Source organism: Plenodomus lingam (genome assembly GCF_022343315.1).
Source record: "Plenodomus lingam strain CAN1 chromosome Unknown contig_22, whole genome shotgun sequence".
NCBI lineage: Eukaryota > Fungi > Ascomycota > Dothideomycetes > Pleosporales > Leptosphaeriaceae > Plenodomus > Plenodomus lingam.
In genome coordinates, this window is record NW_027093939.1 from 329806 (window position 1) to 345170 (window position 15365).

General features: G+C 53.7%; 5 protein-coding genes across 5 annotated transcripts; 2 read left to right on the plus strand and 3 right to left on the minus strand.

Annotated features, from left to right (window-relative positions):
• Positions 1-865: 865 nt before the first annotated feature.
• Positions 866-3972, minus strand: IAQ61_005483 (uncharacterized protein). The gene is made up of 6 exons (XM_066096812.1): positions 3422-3972; positions 3269-3366; positions 2337-3206; positions 1953-2289; positions 1676-1904; positions 866-1629 (listed from the first exon to the last, which is right to left on the minus strand). The coding sequence occupies exons 1-6, from the start codon at positions 3795-3797 to the stop codon at positions 1335-1337; spliced, it is 2205 nt and encodes a 734-aa protein (XP_065953163.1). The 5' UTR covers positions 3798-3972; the 3' UTR covers positions 866-1334.
• A 383-nt stretch (positions 3973-4355) lies between these two features.
• On the plus strand, positions 4356-5568 carry IAQ61_005484 (uncharacterized protein; the record flags this gene model as incomplete). The annotated part of the gene is made up of 3 exons (XM_003840084.2): positions 4356-4433; positions 4587-4715; positions 4831-5568. The coding sequence occupies 3 exons, from the start codon at positions 4356-4358 to the stop codon at positions 5566-5568; spliced, it is 945 nt and encodes a 314-aa protein (XP_003840132.2).
• Positions 5569-5738: 170 nt separating this feature from the next.
• On the minus strand, positions 5739-9675 carry IAQ61_005485 (uncharacterized protein; the record flags this gene model as incomplete). The annotated part of the gene is made up of 10 exons (XM_003840083.2): positions 5739-6901; positions 6948-7028; positions 7079-7349; positions 7399-8048; positions 8097-8376; positions 8432-8496; positions 8568-8764; positions 8785-9031; positions 9138-9433; positions 9461-9675. Coding segments are annotated over 10 exons (3465 nt in total), but the record flags the coding sequence as incomplete, so codon positions are not given.
• Positions 9676-10577: 902 nt separating this feature from the next.
• Positions 10578-10841, minus strand: IAQ61_005486 (uncharacterized protein; the record flags this gene model as incomplete). The annotated part of the gene is made up of 1 exon (XM_066096813.1): positions 10578-10841. The coding sequence occupies one exon, from the start codon at positions 10839-10841 to the stop codon at positions 10578-10580; it is 264 nt and encodes an 87-aa protein (XP_065953164.1).
• A 560-nt stretch (positions 10842-11401) lies between these two features.
• On the plus strand, positions 11402-13834 carry IAQ61_005487 (uncharacterized protein; the record flags this gene model as incomplete). Its single annotated transcript, XM_003840081.1, has 2 exons — positions 11402-13168; positions 13217-13834. 2 exons carry the CDS (start codon positions 11402-11404, stop codon positions 13832-13834), a joined length of 2385 nt encoding a protein of 794 aa, XP_003840129.1.
• Positions 13835-15365: the final 1531 nt, after the last annotated feature.

The following is a 15365-nucleotide window of genomic DNA, read 5'->3' on the forward strand; positions in this document are numbered from 1 at the left end:
CCACACTACCCGCTCTCCAGCAACAACACCGACCCATGTCACATATCCCCCTCTTAACAACCGCCCCTCCACCCCTAAATCTCCACTACCACCAGCACACCTAACACCCACCTCCATCACCAAAGAAACACTCCAATCCCACATCACCAACCTCCTCCAAACCAACCTCCCCACCTTCGCCCCCTACGCAATCACCACACTCAGCAGTACGTTTGCCCTCTCCCCCTCCCCTTCCAACCCAACTAACCCACCCCCCCAAAACAGACCATCTAACAACCCTAATAATCACCCACGGTCAAAGCGGCACCCTCGGCCCCCTCGGCCTAGAAAAGCACTCAGACATCTTCATGGGCATTGCGCACGTGGGCGCAACCCACGGGCTGTGCATGTGTGTGCATGCGCCGGGGTCGGGCCCCATTCGCGTGCTGTTGGGTGGGGATATGTGTGAGCGGGAAGGGGGGGATCCGTTGGTTGATGAGCTTGTGATGGAAAGGTGTAGGAAGGGGTTTGAGGGGGCGGCGGGGCGGGTGTATGGGTGGTTGGTTGAGGAGGGGAGGAGGGGGGGTGGGGGGAACGGGGATGGGAAGGGGAGGGCTAGGAGTGGGAGGCGGTAAGGGGTGGATTGGGGTTGTGGGTTGTTTGGGATGGCGTTGGAGGGTTTAGAGGCTGGGTTGAAACGTTGAAACGTGCATGTCCTCTATCCATACCGTTTTTCCCTTGTTTTCACGTCATCGGAACAGGGAAGGGTTGTAGTCCTGTTATTGTGGCACCTGGGCATCGACGGGATGAAGACATTGAGTTGCAGGCTTGTACATTAGGAAGGGGAAACCCATATTGCAGTACCATTGGCCAGACTATAAGCCTCCTAATACAGCGACTCAAGCTACCTGTGACAGTACAAGATGAAGAAACGAGATAGAGGGACAAGACAGTTGCAAACGCAAGTGTTAAATCAGTGTATGCCTAACTTGACTTATTCTCTTCGACACTAACATGTTCTTCACGCCCTGAATAATCCTTCTTGTGCAAAGATCATGAAATGGGCACATTGCTCATTCAGAACACGTTGTATGGGGCGTTTGACATTACATTTACCATTGACTTTATACCCCCTATCACCTCAGAGTAGCACCCGGATTTTTCACGTGTTTGAACATAAATAGTCATGGCGAGGGTGCTCTATAACAAGCTATTCCTTACCTCTATGCCCTCAGCGCCCTCCTCGACCCATGGGTCACTTAAGGGACCCAGAGAATGGCATTCGCATACACAGCCTCGAGTTCCAACCGCCAAAGCCGCTCTTTGAGCCTGATGATCTTGCTACCCTTACGAGTCTACCGTCGCGCGGCCAACCATTCATTCGTCTCGCTCCAGAGCTTCTTGTTGGCTGCGGAAACGACGTTGCCGCCATTCATCACGCCTTCGTAGACGGCATCCCATATCTGGAATGCTGTCCTGAGATCGCCGTGGAAGTCAATTGATTGCGGGAAGTAACGTGTCGATGCGGTCTCGACGACTCTGACCTTGGTGCTCTTAGAGGTGGGGTCGGCGTCGTTGCTAAGTAGTTCGTCGAGATAGGACTTGGCTGCAATGCTGAGAGCGCAGTTGTTTGGTAGAAGGAAGGGTAATCTGTTCACGTTAGTATGATGATGGTGAGATGACGGAGAAGACGAACTTCATTGCGATGGATGCCAAGTCGACGTGTCGATTGCAACAGCCTGTCAGAAACATATGGGTCGATGCAACCTCCACTAAGTCACGCAATGTCTGGCGAACAACATCGATGATCGAGTTGTAACCGAGCAAGTGTTGGCTCAATGGTCCCGTGAAGCCAATTGGTCTATGGCGAAGGGTTCCAAGGCCTGCCACGCGAGATACCAGCATGTTTGCGTTTTGATCTTGGGCTACACAAACATCAGCTTTGTTTATAAAATTGTAGTGTATACACGTACTGGTACCGCGCATCGGCGCGCCATTGTAAGAGGGAAACATGTTGATGTCGGGTGTAAGAATGCCCAAGCGCAGCAGCTCTACAGCAAGCACAGCGGCCTCTTCCAGCTCCTTTTTCCCTTTGAGAGCGGCAACGACCTTGACGAGAACCTTACCCCAGTCTTTCAGGTTGTGATTAGAGTCTACATAGTCTCTGAGAGCCAGGAAGCGCCATATTGAGTTGTAGAGAATTTCATCGGTTGTGTTCAGAACATTGCCAGGATCCTTCTTTGATATCGTCTTTGAAGTGAAGTCGGTATTTTGCAATGCCAATATGGCGGAGCCCAAGTGTCCGTATTCCTGCCATCAGTCAGCTTTCATACGCATTGTGGTGCCATTACTTTTACCTTGTACTGCGAGACAGCCTCCTTAAAGGTAGCCTCTTTGACGTTCCAGCTCTCCACTATTGCTGGAGTCTGCGACTCTGATGATCGCTCTACTCTGATAGTAGTGGAGACTTGCTTCCCGCTTGCGTCCAAGAACCAACATCTCTGTTCGAGATCCTTATGCCGGTACCAGTTGTGCAGTGTGCTTGAAAGCAGATTGAAAGCAGTTGTCCGTAGTGGAATCAGCTTGGAGCTGACCAGGTTCTTGTACTCTAAAGATTCACCTCCGTCCATTGGAGGCACCTCAAAGACTTCGCAGGTAGTGCGCCACTGGAGAATGCGAGGGGCGATGAGGCCTTTTGACATGTAGTGGAAGAGCTCGTCGGGCAGACGCTGACCCAAGTACTGGACTGCGTCGTTGGGTAATTCATGGGAATTCTGAGGTTCGATCTTGCCGTCCTCTGTGTAGACGGGATGGTTCTTGACGGCCAAGCGTGCTTTCTGGTAGCGCGCAATGTAGCCAATCTCCTTGAAGCGTGGGTCATCCTGGTTGTTCACAACTACCGAATAGCCAGTCCTACCGCTGCTCATGATCATCTTGATGGCGCTGTGTGGCTTCAAGAGCTCGGTTCGATTGGGGGAGCTGAGGTTGGGGAGGGTAGGGAGAAAGGGTGTTCCGGCGAGTATGCATGCGTCGACGAAGATTTCATCCGTGATGCGTATGTTACCCGCGAATTTCTCCAAATCTGCCCTGCACTTCTCGCGCCTGGTATAGCGGAATTGTCGGTCCTCGAAGTCCCATGATGTGATGATCTTGTCGCAGTCGAAGAGGAGGATGTCGGATGTGCCCGAGATGGCGTGGACGTGTTGTGACTTTTCGAGGTATGCCAGCTATACAAGATTAGCTTGCGGTTGCTGGGCGTGGGGTGTGAGTTTGGAGTGTCTCTTCGTACCTGAGCCCAGGCACTGTATGGGGCCACTGTGAAGCGGATGTTGCGCTCGGTGAGTACAGCCTGCAATGCGCGAAAGAGGTCTTCTGGGGTAACGTAGGCTGTTGACTTGTAAGTGACATGGCTAACTAGTCCCCCAACCGCCCCCAGGCTTACTCGACTCTCCAAACTTGGCGACCGACGCCTCGGCCTGATGGCTGTCGTACAAGTTCCACGCATTGGCATTGACGGCAGCCTCATCCGTCTTCTGCCCAAAGGGGTTGTCTTGTTTCGTAATGTCCAGCCCGCTGAAGACAAACCACGGCTCAATGTCAAACTTGCGGAACGTGTCCAAATCCTCCTCGATGTGCTGGTTAAGGGCCAATGGCAGGCCTCCCAGCGCGGGCACGAGGGGCTCTTTGGCGCGACCATGGTTTAGGATGCGCTGGTTGAGGTAGTCGGCGGCCTCTACGCCTACGCGACAGCCACTGAGTTGCTCGAGGTCGCTCGTCTCGGCCAAGGTGGCCGTCCACTGCACAAAGTCACGAATCATGGTGAGCGTCGCTGGTTCGCTGTCTGGCCGCTAGAATGATACTCGGGTGAGAATAGTTGAATTAGCAAAGGGGAGGGGGGGGGGAGGGATAAAGATCCGAGTTGATTTGTTGTTTCTGTCTTTGGCATAAACGAGCGAGCTCCGCCAAATCAATGGCAAACTGAGCGCGCGCAACGTTTGGATGCGGGGAGACTATGGGGGTTAGTAGAGTTGTGAAATTGATGCCGCGGGCGGAAGCTCCCACACGCCAAGCATGTGATCCCTGTTGGGAGCCTGGCCCCCGCCTTTACCTGATGGGGCCACTAGCCTCAGGTACGCTATCAACTGTCGCTATCAACTGTCGCTGTCATTCTGTCACTCTCAATTGTCATCCATCGGATAGTTGGCCGTATCCTTTATCTCAAGTGGAGTTGAGTCCCTTCAACTCTGTCAATCACAGCAGAGATACCTATGCAAGACAAAAAAATCCATACGTTTAGGATCTCTTGATTCTACCAACTTGATCGTCTTCGCATTTGATCAACCAACCCCTCAGGCCAACATCAGTCATATCTAAACATGACTGAATCCGAAGAAACCCAAGCTCCAATCCCAGTCATTGACATCTCCAATCCAACCAAAGAAGTTGCACAACAGGTGCTTGATGCTGCCTCGACCCATGGCTTCCTCTACATCAAAAACGATGGCTCGACAATCGCAACAGAAGACATTGACAACATGTTCCATCTAGCAAGTAACCCCAACAAATTTACAAGCAAACCGCAGCTATCCATTCTAACCATCCACTAGTCCCGCGAGTTTTTCCAATCTCCCATCGAGCGAAAGCAAGAATTCGCAATTCACTCTGAAAAAGCAGGTGGCATAAACCGCGGCTGGGTCTCCATGCAGGGTGAATCGCTAGACCCAGATGGGCAAAAGGTATCTATCTACACATACATCACATCCCTCTCCCAACGTCCTGTCTTCTTCCAACAATTTCCTAAAAGAATTCCGTTATAATCAAATAAACGCATAAGAAATTAATCCAACCCAGGACCAAAAAGAAGCCTTCAACATCGCCCCACCCAACCCAACCCCCCAACCCCTCCCCTCCCCCCTCTCCAAAAACGCCCCCCTAATCTCCCGCTTCCAAAACACCTGCCAAACCCTCTGCACAACCCTCCTCGCCCTCCTCGCCCAAGCCCTAGAAATCCCCGACCAGGAATACTTCACCACACGCCACAACCAATCCCTCGGCCCATCAGGAACAATCTTCCGCCTCCTCTACTACCCCCCCTCCCTCCCATCCACCCAAAAATCCATCCGCGCAGGCGCCCACTCAGACTACGGCACCCTAACCCTCCTCTTCCGCCTCCCCGGCCAACCAGGCCTCGAACTCCTCACCCCCTCTCACACCTGGATCCCCGTGCCCGTGAACCCCTCCCCCTCCACCCTCCCCCACCCCCCGATCCTCGTCAATATTGGCGATTTACTCAGTTTCTGGACCCGCGGAATGCTCAAGAGTACGGTGCATCGGGTTGTGTTTGAGGGCGGCGAGGCGGCGCGGGAGAGATATAGTATGGCGTATTTTTGCCATCCGTTGGATGGGGTTGTGTTGGGGGGTTTGCCGAGTGGGGTCGTGGAGCGGTTTGGGGAGAGGGGGAGGGGGGAGTTGGAGGGGCAGAGGAGGAGGTTGGGGTTGGGGTTGGATGGGGAGGGGGAGGGGGAGGGGGAGGGTTTGACGGCGAAGATGCATTTGGAGAGGAGGTTGAAGGTTACGTATGGGATTTAGGGGGGGGATTGAATATCATGTATATGTGTATGTGATTGATTACCCAGAGTGTGAATCGACAACGCCGACGCTATATGCCTTTCTTTTTCTTCAAAACTCCGCTGTGCATCCAAAACAAACCAGCGCGCTCATTATACATCCATCCAACACGACTCCAATCATGCAATTCATCACCGCCTCCTCGTCCTAACACTCCTCCCCCCAACCTCTACCTCCTCATCCATAACCATCCCAATCCCCTGCACCACCACACTCTTCTCCTTAATCGTCCCGCCTAGCCTCTTAATCATAACCTCTCTCGCCTTGGCGGCCCCCGGCTCTTCCCACCCCAACCGCTGACTGGGCTCATACTCTTCCGCCAGCCCATCATCACCATCTTCTTCCTCCTCCTCCCCCTCACCATCCAGACAAATCTCACCATTAGAAGTCGCATTCGCGGAACTGGCTGCACTCTGGTTTGACCGCGTACTCGTCGCACGGCCCAACAGTCTTCTCCGTCGCCGCTGGCCGTCCGGCGCTTCAGCAGGCAGAGGCGCAGTCTTGCGGTTCGCACGTAACTGCGCCAAGATATCCGAATAATCCTTGTCGGCGGCTGAGACGTGCTTGGGCGGAATGTGCGGCTGTGGCGGAACGGAGGGTTCGGAAGGATCGAGGGAGTCGTCGGCAGTTGGGATCACGGGGTCTGGAGAAGGTTTTTGCGGGAGCTGTGATTTGGTTGTGGATGTGGTTGAAGTGCGTTGGTTTTTGGGGGCTGGGGCTGGGACGGCCCGGATCAGGGACTCTGCGGAAGAACTGCGTGCGCGCGCGGCGGATTTCAGCGAGGCGGAGGATGTGGAGGGGCGCCGGGGGGAGTTGGCGCTGATGTGTTGGAGGGGTAGGGATGCATGGCCGTCCAGATTGGGAAGTGTAGAATCGTCTTGTTGGTCAGGCGTCGACTTGTTGGAGGCGTCCGTAGATGTAGCATCAGCTGACGGCGCCAGCTCGAGAGTACGTGGTCTTCGTAACACTGGGGGTTTCGATACTATCTTCGCAGATTGTGGTTTGTTGTGGCGCGGTTTGCTGCTGCTATCCTCGAGACCGGCACCTACCGGCGCATCCATAGAGGTACGTGGTTTTAATTTTGCATCTCGAATCTGGGGAGTCGCACTGGTGTTGCATCGATAATCATCGTACGACTCCAAACGACAGTTACGTATACAATCCGACAACCATGCAGATGTCACAGCCGGGATCCGCTTCTCCGCTGCGAACTTGAGTTTTTGTGAGTTTGCTCCCGTGGAGTTGCAAACTATGACCGAAGTTTTTGCAGAAAGATGTTCGTCATAGACGGCACCTGTCAACGTTAGAGCCAATTACATTCATCGGATCAAGTTCTGTACCCAACAATGCAACTACTTTGGTCACATGGAGAAGTTCAATTCCGGCGAATCCAGTCGAGTTGACTGACAAATCCGAGAAACCTTGCGACGTCAGTGCAGCCAAAACGGGATCGACAGCGGAGCCAACTTACCAGAAACTTTAAGCTTTCCGAACGGTCGACTTAGCACATCATCGGCCGGGTCGACTAGGCGCTTGCCATATAGACAGCGTTCCACCCACCAGTTACTCACTATACTCATGAGTGATTTGGCGCGCTCGGCAATCGGCGTGTAGTCAACCTCCGCATCATGCGGTACTATCAGAAAGCCGCGTGATAATTCATCAGATGTTGCATTGTTGACATCACTGGTGGAGAGGACACGGGCTCCATGACTGTTCAGGTGCTGGCGTAAAATATCGGTCTGGCGGAATCGTCAGCCCTAGCGAGAGGATAACCTGGGTATGACTTACTTTCTCACTGTCAAAACCAAAGGGACACACGGTTCTTCCTTCAAATAACCCATTGGAAGAGCGTCCCTGTGCCAGCACGTCCGAGGGTGACGCAGGTGCATCTATGGGATTGGAATATAAAGTAGAGTCCTCGACAGTAGGCACGCCGCCTGCAACAGAGGCTGTTGTATGGGCATTTGAGTCACCCTGCTCAATCGTGCTGTGCTCCGTCCAATCATCCCCATCATCTTGCTCTCTTTCCATGCTCACTGCCGTAATCCCAGCCCACAATGCATCGCTCTGGTTCCCAAACTTGGTGCTCGCAGAGCGTCGTAGCTTGCGTCGGAAAGGATTCAGGGCTTGGCTTGGGTCTGGGTCCAGTGACCGTTTTCTGGAGACTGGTGTCGTCGACTGGCGGTCCCAGGCGCCTATGCCTCGTTCTTCAATGGGCAGAGTCGGATGGAAGAGAGTTTCGTCGAGTATCATGCCGCGCTCTAGACTCTGCTCAAACCACTCCAATGAGACCACTTTCATGTGCCAGTTCAGCGCATAATCGTACTTTTTGCCAGAGGGTGCGGCGGCGATGAGATGGGTGACGGCTTTGGTGAGGTCGCCATGGTACTCGCCCCCGTTGTTGTCCACCGTCTCCTGAATGTACCGTCGATGTTCCGCTGCCATGTGTCAGTCTTGCCAGGTCGAATGCGACACTTGCTCCCTACGGTTGTCAAAGCCAGTCAGGCAAATCTTCAGGCCAAACAGAGTTGGCAGGCGGTATTCCTGTTCCAGCGCAGCGACATCCACATGGTCATGTCCTTGCATCCAGACTTGTCGCAGCGCTTCCAGCCAGGCGGGTGAGAGCACCTTGACGTCTTCGCGAGACTTGGCGACATAGCGGTATTTGGCGCTGTCGGTGTTGCCGACGATGAGGTGGGTTACGTCGGAGGTGAGGTCGAGCATGATGGTCGCGCCCATTTGCGCGCCGATGGTGGCGAGTTGTGTCTAGATTGAAAGAGCGTCAGATCCAGAGACAGTGAACAGTGAAAGCAGAACATACACGCAGCTCATGGGCGATTGCGGTGCAGCAGAGCACCGCGCCGGCAAGGGGCAGCTGGCTTGTCCCTGTGTGTGTTGTGAGCATGCCATCAGCCATCATCACGATCACTATAGTCCCATGAGGCCATCAGACGTACCATAGCCTCGATCTGTTGTCGCGTCCATGGCCGTGGTTGGCGCACATGTGGTGTGTGTACTTTTGCCCTTTTGCCCAGCCGACCAAGCCAGAACGCGTCTTCGAGCTAAAGCCTCGCCTTGCCTCTTGTCTTTTCGCGGGCGCACGCGTTGCGGGGAACCTGGCCCCCGGCCTGGAGGGGGCGAAGTCACGTGTGTGCTGCGCCACACTGTCATCACGTGCTCAAGACCCCAACCTTCCCGTCATCCATCATGTTCCCAGTTCCAATGTAGCCAAGCCACAACAACAGCCTGTCCAACTTGGGAATAGGTGGCACACGACACGGCACCCTGCAACACTTGGGTCCTCGATGGGCGATCAGGAGGATCCTCTCCACGAGATCCACAGCCCACAACCCAAGATGCACGCCAGGGCAGAGATTTTCTTGTCGCCATGGTTCGTCCATGTTAGGTACACCGACCAATACTTTATATCGTCGTCAGTGTACTGTATGTCCCGGTTACCTACCGATGTACCGGAACTTGCTCGACTATTTCCCCGCCCGGCGCAGAATGAAGCAAACACGACGTACCTACTCGCGGCGGCGACTGATGGTCACAGATTCGGAGATATTGCACTTGGTAGCGGTAACCACATGGTCTCGAATCCTCCACGGTCTTGATGCGGTGAGCTGGCCATGACGCATTCCATATGTACAGCCATGAAAGTGCCTTGTTACTGTACGTGTGTACTTGGATAGGTATATAGTCCAGATTGAGCCGGCCCAGGGGCCGATCTTTGCGCAATTGGGGGGGCCCTCTATCATATTGGAGGTTTAGTCCAAACAAGCAAAGTAGCCACACTTGCTGCCATCTCGTGGGCTGGCCGCTGGTGTACCATCACAGTACTACTCACTACTGGCTGGCTGGCTGGCTGTGTAGGCTTATAGTAGGTGTGTAGAGTAAGCGGCCTGCAGTTCGGTCTGTCTGTAGAGTAAGCCCGCCAATGCTGCCAACGCCATGTGCCAACCGCATGCGAATGCCCAAGTACTCTACATGCAAGCTCCAACTGCCAACTGCCAACCAGTCCATGTGTTTCCTTCTCTGGTGCGTGCATGCTTTAGACTTGGGCTGCATTGTCGCGGAGAAACAGGAAATAATACTCTTAGTAGCCAGGAAGGGGTGGATCAATGATCATACCCCTACTGCCACTGGGGACTGCGCCAGGATACTTGGATGGACCGTCTTGCAAATCAATCTCATCAGGGTGCGCGGCCAGGCGTGTGTGTGTGTGTGTATGTGCCCATGTACATAGTTGGACCGGTAGTATGATGTGTGTGCGCAAGCACCCAGGCGCAGGCCGACTTGGCCTCCCCAAGTCCTGGAATTAATCAATCTCAGGTCTGGGCTCTCAATGCTCACCCTCACCACCCTCATCTCCTCTTCTGTCCTTGCTGAGTCCTGCCTGAGCTCGTCGCCGTCTTCCAAGGGTTAGCGCTGGTTGCGTTGACTGCTTTCCGACCAAGTTCGAGGGCTAGCTCATGCTCACCATGGGCAACCAGGGCGGCCTATAGGCTCAAAGCCATCATCGCCCTTTTCGCTCTCGCTCTCGCTCTCTTTTGTCTTTCTGACGATGCACACGAGGCTCAGTCGATCACAGCAGCTTGCCGAGGATGCCGGAGTGGCTTGCTAGTCTGCAACGGGCCTGGAACCATCGGCCCTGCAAAGACTGTCGACGTCTTGGACAGCAAAGCCTTTGGGAAGGGCTGGCGGTGATGTAATGCATCCGACCCTCCGCTCGACGTCGACTACTCTACGCACGACTCTTTATTACACACGCTTAGAAGATGACTATATCCGCCGTCGAGAGATTTTTGGCCGAAAATCTTCCTTTGATACACCGCAGACTGCACCCACTCTCTCTCTCCCCCCCCCCGCCTCCCCCGTCCCCCTCGAGCCACACAGTCACACACACACACACACACACACACACATACACACCTTCTTGACGCACACATTACTTATTGCACTTGTTAACTCGCCTGATCGTCGCCCGTCCCCGCAGCTGCGAATCCATTTCGGGCAATTTTCTTCACCTCACCTTTCTGGATATCCGTTTGCTCGCTGCTCAACTGCTCGCCGCTCACTGCACTGCACTGCACTGCACTCCACCCCACTCCCCACCCAGCTTCACTTCTCCGCGTCATCCGCCGAGCGCCCTGGTCAGGCTGGTACTGTACCTTGGACCAACTGTGTGCGCCCTGGCCTAGAGTAGTCTGACTGCGAACTTGCACCATGCCTGCTTGCTAGCTTGGGCACACGTCAAAACACCCGTGGTCCCTGCGATTCGCCGGATAACCGTCCTGACAGCCCTCCTCACCCAAGGCCAACGCAGATTCCCCACAGGCTGCCACAGCAGGGGATTCCCGCACGCTTCCGTCACATCGGCCTCTTAGTCGCTCCACTTGAAGCACTTCCCCCCCATACCGCTGCTCTCGTCGCTGATTGCGCTTCATCTTTGCATTCGCATGCCCGCCCACCAGGTCTTATTAGCTCCTCCTATCGCGTGAGTCCCTGTCTCATTTACCTCACCGCGTTTGGGCCCTTTGTCTTGCAAGGCTTCCACCTGCGCTGCTCCTTTGCCAATTCTGGAACACACCTGGGGTATGGTTATGTTACCTTTGCAAGGTTGCCCTTTGTACTCCTCCCATGACTGTAGAGAGTCGCACAAGAAACTATAACTTGCGTTCCACTTCCTCTCGCCCTGTTATAACTCGTTGCCCGCCTCCACTTCATGCCTTGACATCACCGCCGCTCAACGTCGTGTCTTTGAACGCTGCTAATACCACTCATCGCCATGACAGAATACCGCACGGTCTACTCTGACCGCGGCCGTTTACGCTACGTGCCTGACCACCTCAAGGACCCTACCCGCTCCAATCGAGGCATCTTTCAAGCACGCAATCGACGACCGCACCGCATTCACATCGCACACGTCGGACCCGACCCGACTCTATATCGTTGTCAAAAGCGGCAGACGACCAGCAAGTCGTACTTCACCGAAAAGCTGGCGACCCCACGCGACAGCGCGAAACGTTTCCTTCGTTCCTTCATCGACTCCCGTTTCTCTCCCAATCAAGATCTCCCCGCCACAGTCACGCCGCGATCGTCCACGAGCAGTAGCAACCGAAACTCAATCGCCTCAGTCTTGTTTGAACGGGACCCTGGCGAAATGAGATCCAGTCAGAGGAACTCTGTCGGTGCAATAGGAGCAGTAAGCGTCATTGGCAATACTCTGGCTGCAGCAGCAATCCCCCGGCCGCCAGCCGTAGAACCGACTTGGTCCTCCGGCCGAACTTCGACCAAAAGTACGATGACCAGTGTCAAGAGCATGCCTGAGGAGAAGCCAGTGGCTTCGGGGGGCGGCGTCAGCGTCAACATTCAACTCACTGAACCTGTTTTGTTCTTGAGGGGATTTGAACAAGCCGAGTATGCTGAGCGAAATACTGCTATGTTACGGGGATCCTTGGTCTTGAAGATTGCCAAACCCTCGAAACTCAAGGCAGTCACGCTGAAGTTCCGTGGAAAAGCGACGACGAAATGGCCAGAAGGTATCCCACCGAAAAAGGTCGATTTTGAGGAGGTGGACATCTTGATGAGCCACACATGGCCATTCTTCAACTCGCAATTCCCGACAGCCGAGTATGGCACTGGCGCAGATTGCGTAGAACTCTGCAAGAACAATAGCAACATCACCAACTCGCCAAACAACTCATCTCTGAACTTGACCTCGAGAGAAGTGAAGCGATTGTCATTACAGGTCAACCAATCACGCAGTTTCGGCAAGGGTGAAACCCCATCCGGAGGACCTTCAGTAGCACAGAAGGGATACAGAACCTTCGACGCGGGCGAGTACATGTACAACTTCGAACTACCTCTTGATAGTCATCTTCCGGAAACTATTGATGTAGACCTCGGTTCTGTCAAGTACGAACTCGAAGCCATCGTGGAACGCGCTGGAGCTTTCCGCACAAACTTGGTCGGCACCAAAGAAGTTCAACTCATTCGTGCACCTTCAGAAGGCTCTCTGGAGCAAGTGGAGCCCATAGCAATCAGCAGAAGCTGGGAGGATCAGCTACACTACGATATCGTGATTTCAGGCAAATCGTTTCCGCTCGGTGCACAGGTTCCCATCGCTTTCAAGCTGACGCCGCTTGCCAAGGTCCAATGTCATCGGATCAAGGTCTTCGTCACAGAGAATGTTGAATACTTTTGCAATAACAAGCGAGTGCATCGTATGGAACCTGTCCGCAAAGTGCAGCTCTTTGAAAAACGAGCAGATAGCCCGCCCACAAGTACGTTCCCTGGTAGCACGATGAGAATCGTATCTGGCGGCGGAGTGCCTTACGACCAGAGAGCTGCGGCATCCCGAGGCGAGGACGTGCAGGTGGCAGATCCCACCAATCTGCTGGGTGACCTTGGTGGTGACGACAACATCGGTCCCACGGAAATGGAATTTAATGTGCAGCTGCCAAGCTGTCACAACATGAAAGACAAAGACAAGCAATCAAGATTGCACTTTGACACAACGTACCAAAATATCCAAGTGCATCACTGGATCAAGGTATGTTTGAGCAATCCATGAGATTGCAACCCAATTAACATTTCGCAGCTTGTCATGCGCCTTTCGAGACCTGACGCCGTCGATTCCACCAAGAGGAGGCATTTTGAGATTTCCATTGACTCACCTTTCCACATTCTTTCGTGTCAAGCGACCCAGGCAAACACAGCGCTACCCGCATACTCGTCGCCTGAACCAGCGATGAGCAGGACGCTAATACCCGACTGCGGGTGTCCAAATGCACCGGCTCGACGCGCGTCACCTACCGGTTTTGTGCCCACACTAAGCTCCTTGAGCCGCTCAAGAGGCAATTCAGATGCGACAATCGCGACACCTGCTCTTGCGCGCCCGCAAGCAGCGCACATTGGAGGGCCGACCGACACCGCTGTACAACGACCCATTCACCTCTTGCGAGTACCCTCCTTCAACCCTCCGGCCTTCTCAGACGAGGAGCCCCCACCACCTCTAGAGACACCACCCCCGCTCTACGAAACGATTGCATCCCCGACAAACGGACTTGCAGATTACTTCTCCCGCTTATCCGCCTACGATGACGACAGCGATCTCGAGCGCAACGACCGTGGCCGTGTCGAGATACCCTTGACACCGGGCGGTCGTACAGCAAGAAGCATGGACGAGCGACGAACATGGTTACCCGTTGGTCATTGAGACTTCCATGACTCGCGCCTCGCACTTATGACGACATCATTACCATGGCCACCTTGATGTTTGCTATTGTACATTTTCTTCTTCTTCAAATCCTTCCTCGCATCGATTCCCCACACACATACACATGAACATTTTTGACGTTTTCTTTTCAAGCGGGTCATGGGATGTGGAGTGAAGGTGCATTGTTTTTTCAGATACCTCTTCCATACGGTTCCATCATCGATCGCATCACATTTTCGTTTTCTTGTTGTTGTTTGTCCAGCCGGGGGTAAGATCTATACAGGACACAGGCCAAGCTCATCCCTATTCAACCCAGTTTCGCTCGTATTTCGGCCGGCCAGGAATCTCGCGCACCCCCTCCCGGCCTTTTCTTTTGTCCAAAAATGGCGCATGCGTTTGTGTATGTAGTGCGTTGAAGGGATGATTACGAGCACCGTTGCATACCACCAAAGTTTTTTTCTTGTCTTCTCAACGATTACTTTACACCTACAGGCTACATACCTAGAGCGAAGGGGTTCCAGGGCGTTGGATGACCCGTGATACCGGATTTTTTTTTCTGTGGCATGCTGCTGCTTTGGCACCATGGGCTTTTCTTTGCTTTGATGCCTAGTTGGTACATACAATGGACCTTTGATTTTTTCTAAAGGGAACATCATTCATATATTTGACGTATTTATCGCGTGCACACGTGACGTGACGTGACGTGACGTGACGTGCTTTTTCACTGTTGACACAAACTTCTCTCCTGTCCTCCTCGCCCACCACATTCACGAAGAAAATGATCAAAAAAGCCCCTCAGTGTCGCTGTCGCGTGCTTCATTTTCCACAAGACCTTTCGTGTATGTCGCTTACACGCACAGGATATCCCCCTCCCCTTCCCCCCCCTTGTTTTGAAACCGCATCCCAACGGTCAGGGTTCAGGGGTTTGGGTATCTGGCATGTGGCCGTGCTGGCATGGTTTGGGGTGGTTGTTTTTTTTAAGTTCCGGGGGAAGAGTTGGTTGGCGAGTATGTATGTAGGTACGGCAGGTATTATGGTGAGCTAATGGGGATGCGGGATAGTTTGGTAAGGGGGGTTTGGTTGGCTGGAGGGGATGGGATGGGATGGGATGGGATAGTATTAAATGAGATACGATGAGATACGATATTTCGATTATGCTTCCACCCCCTCATACACACCCATCCATCTCCTTTCCTATCCAACAACCCCCTTTACCACCCACCAAACCAAACCAAACCAAACCCACAGCACACACAACCAAACAACCAAACCCAGTTTCACCACTCCCATCGATGACGCGATCCGCATTCCCGCTCGACCCACGGCGTTGTTGTTTACCGCTGTCTGGCTCGGGATGAACCTTGGGGAAATAGCGGCCTGGTCTCTAACTTTAGCTGCGATACCCCTACTGTAGTGTGTATACAACAACAACAACAATAATAGCCGTACCCAGACTTGACCAGACTTGGCCAGATCTGACACCAGCGCTATCCTCCACCACGCCGGACACCTACCTACGCAGCGTGCATTA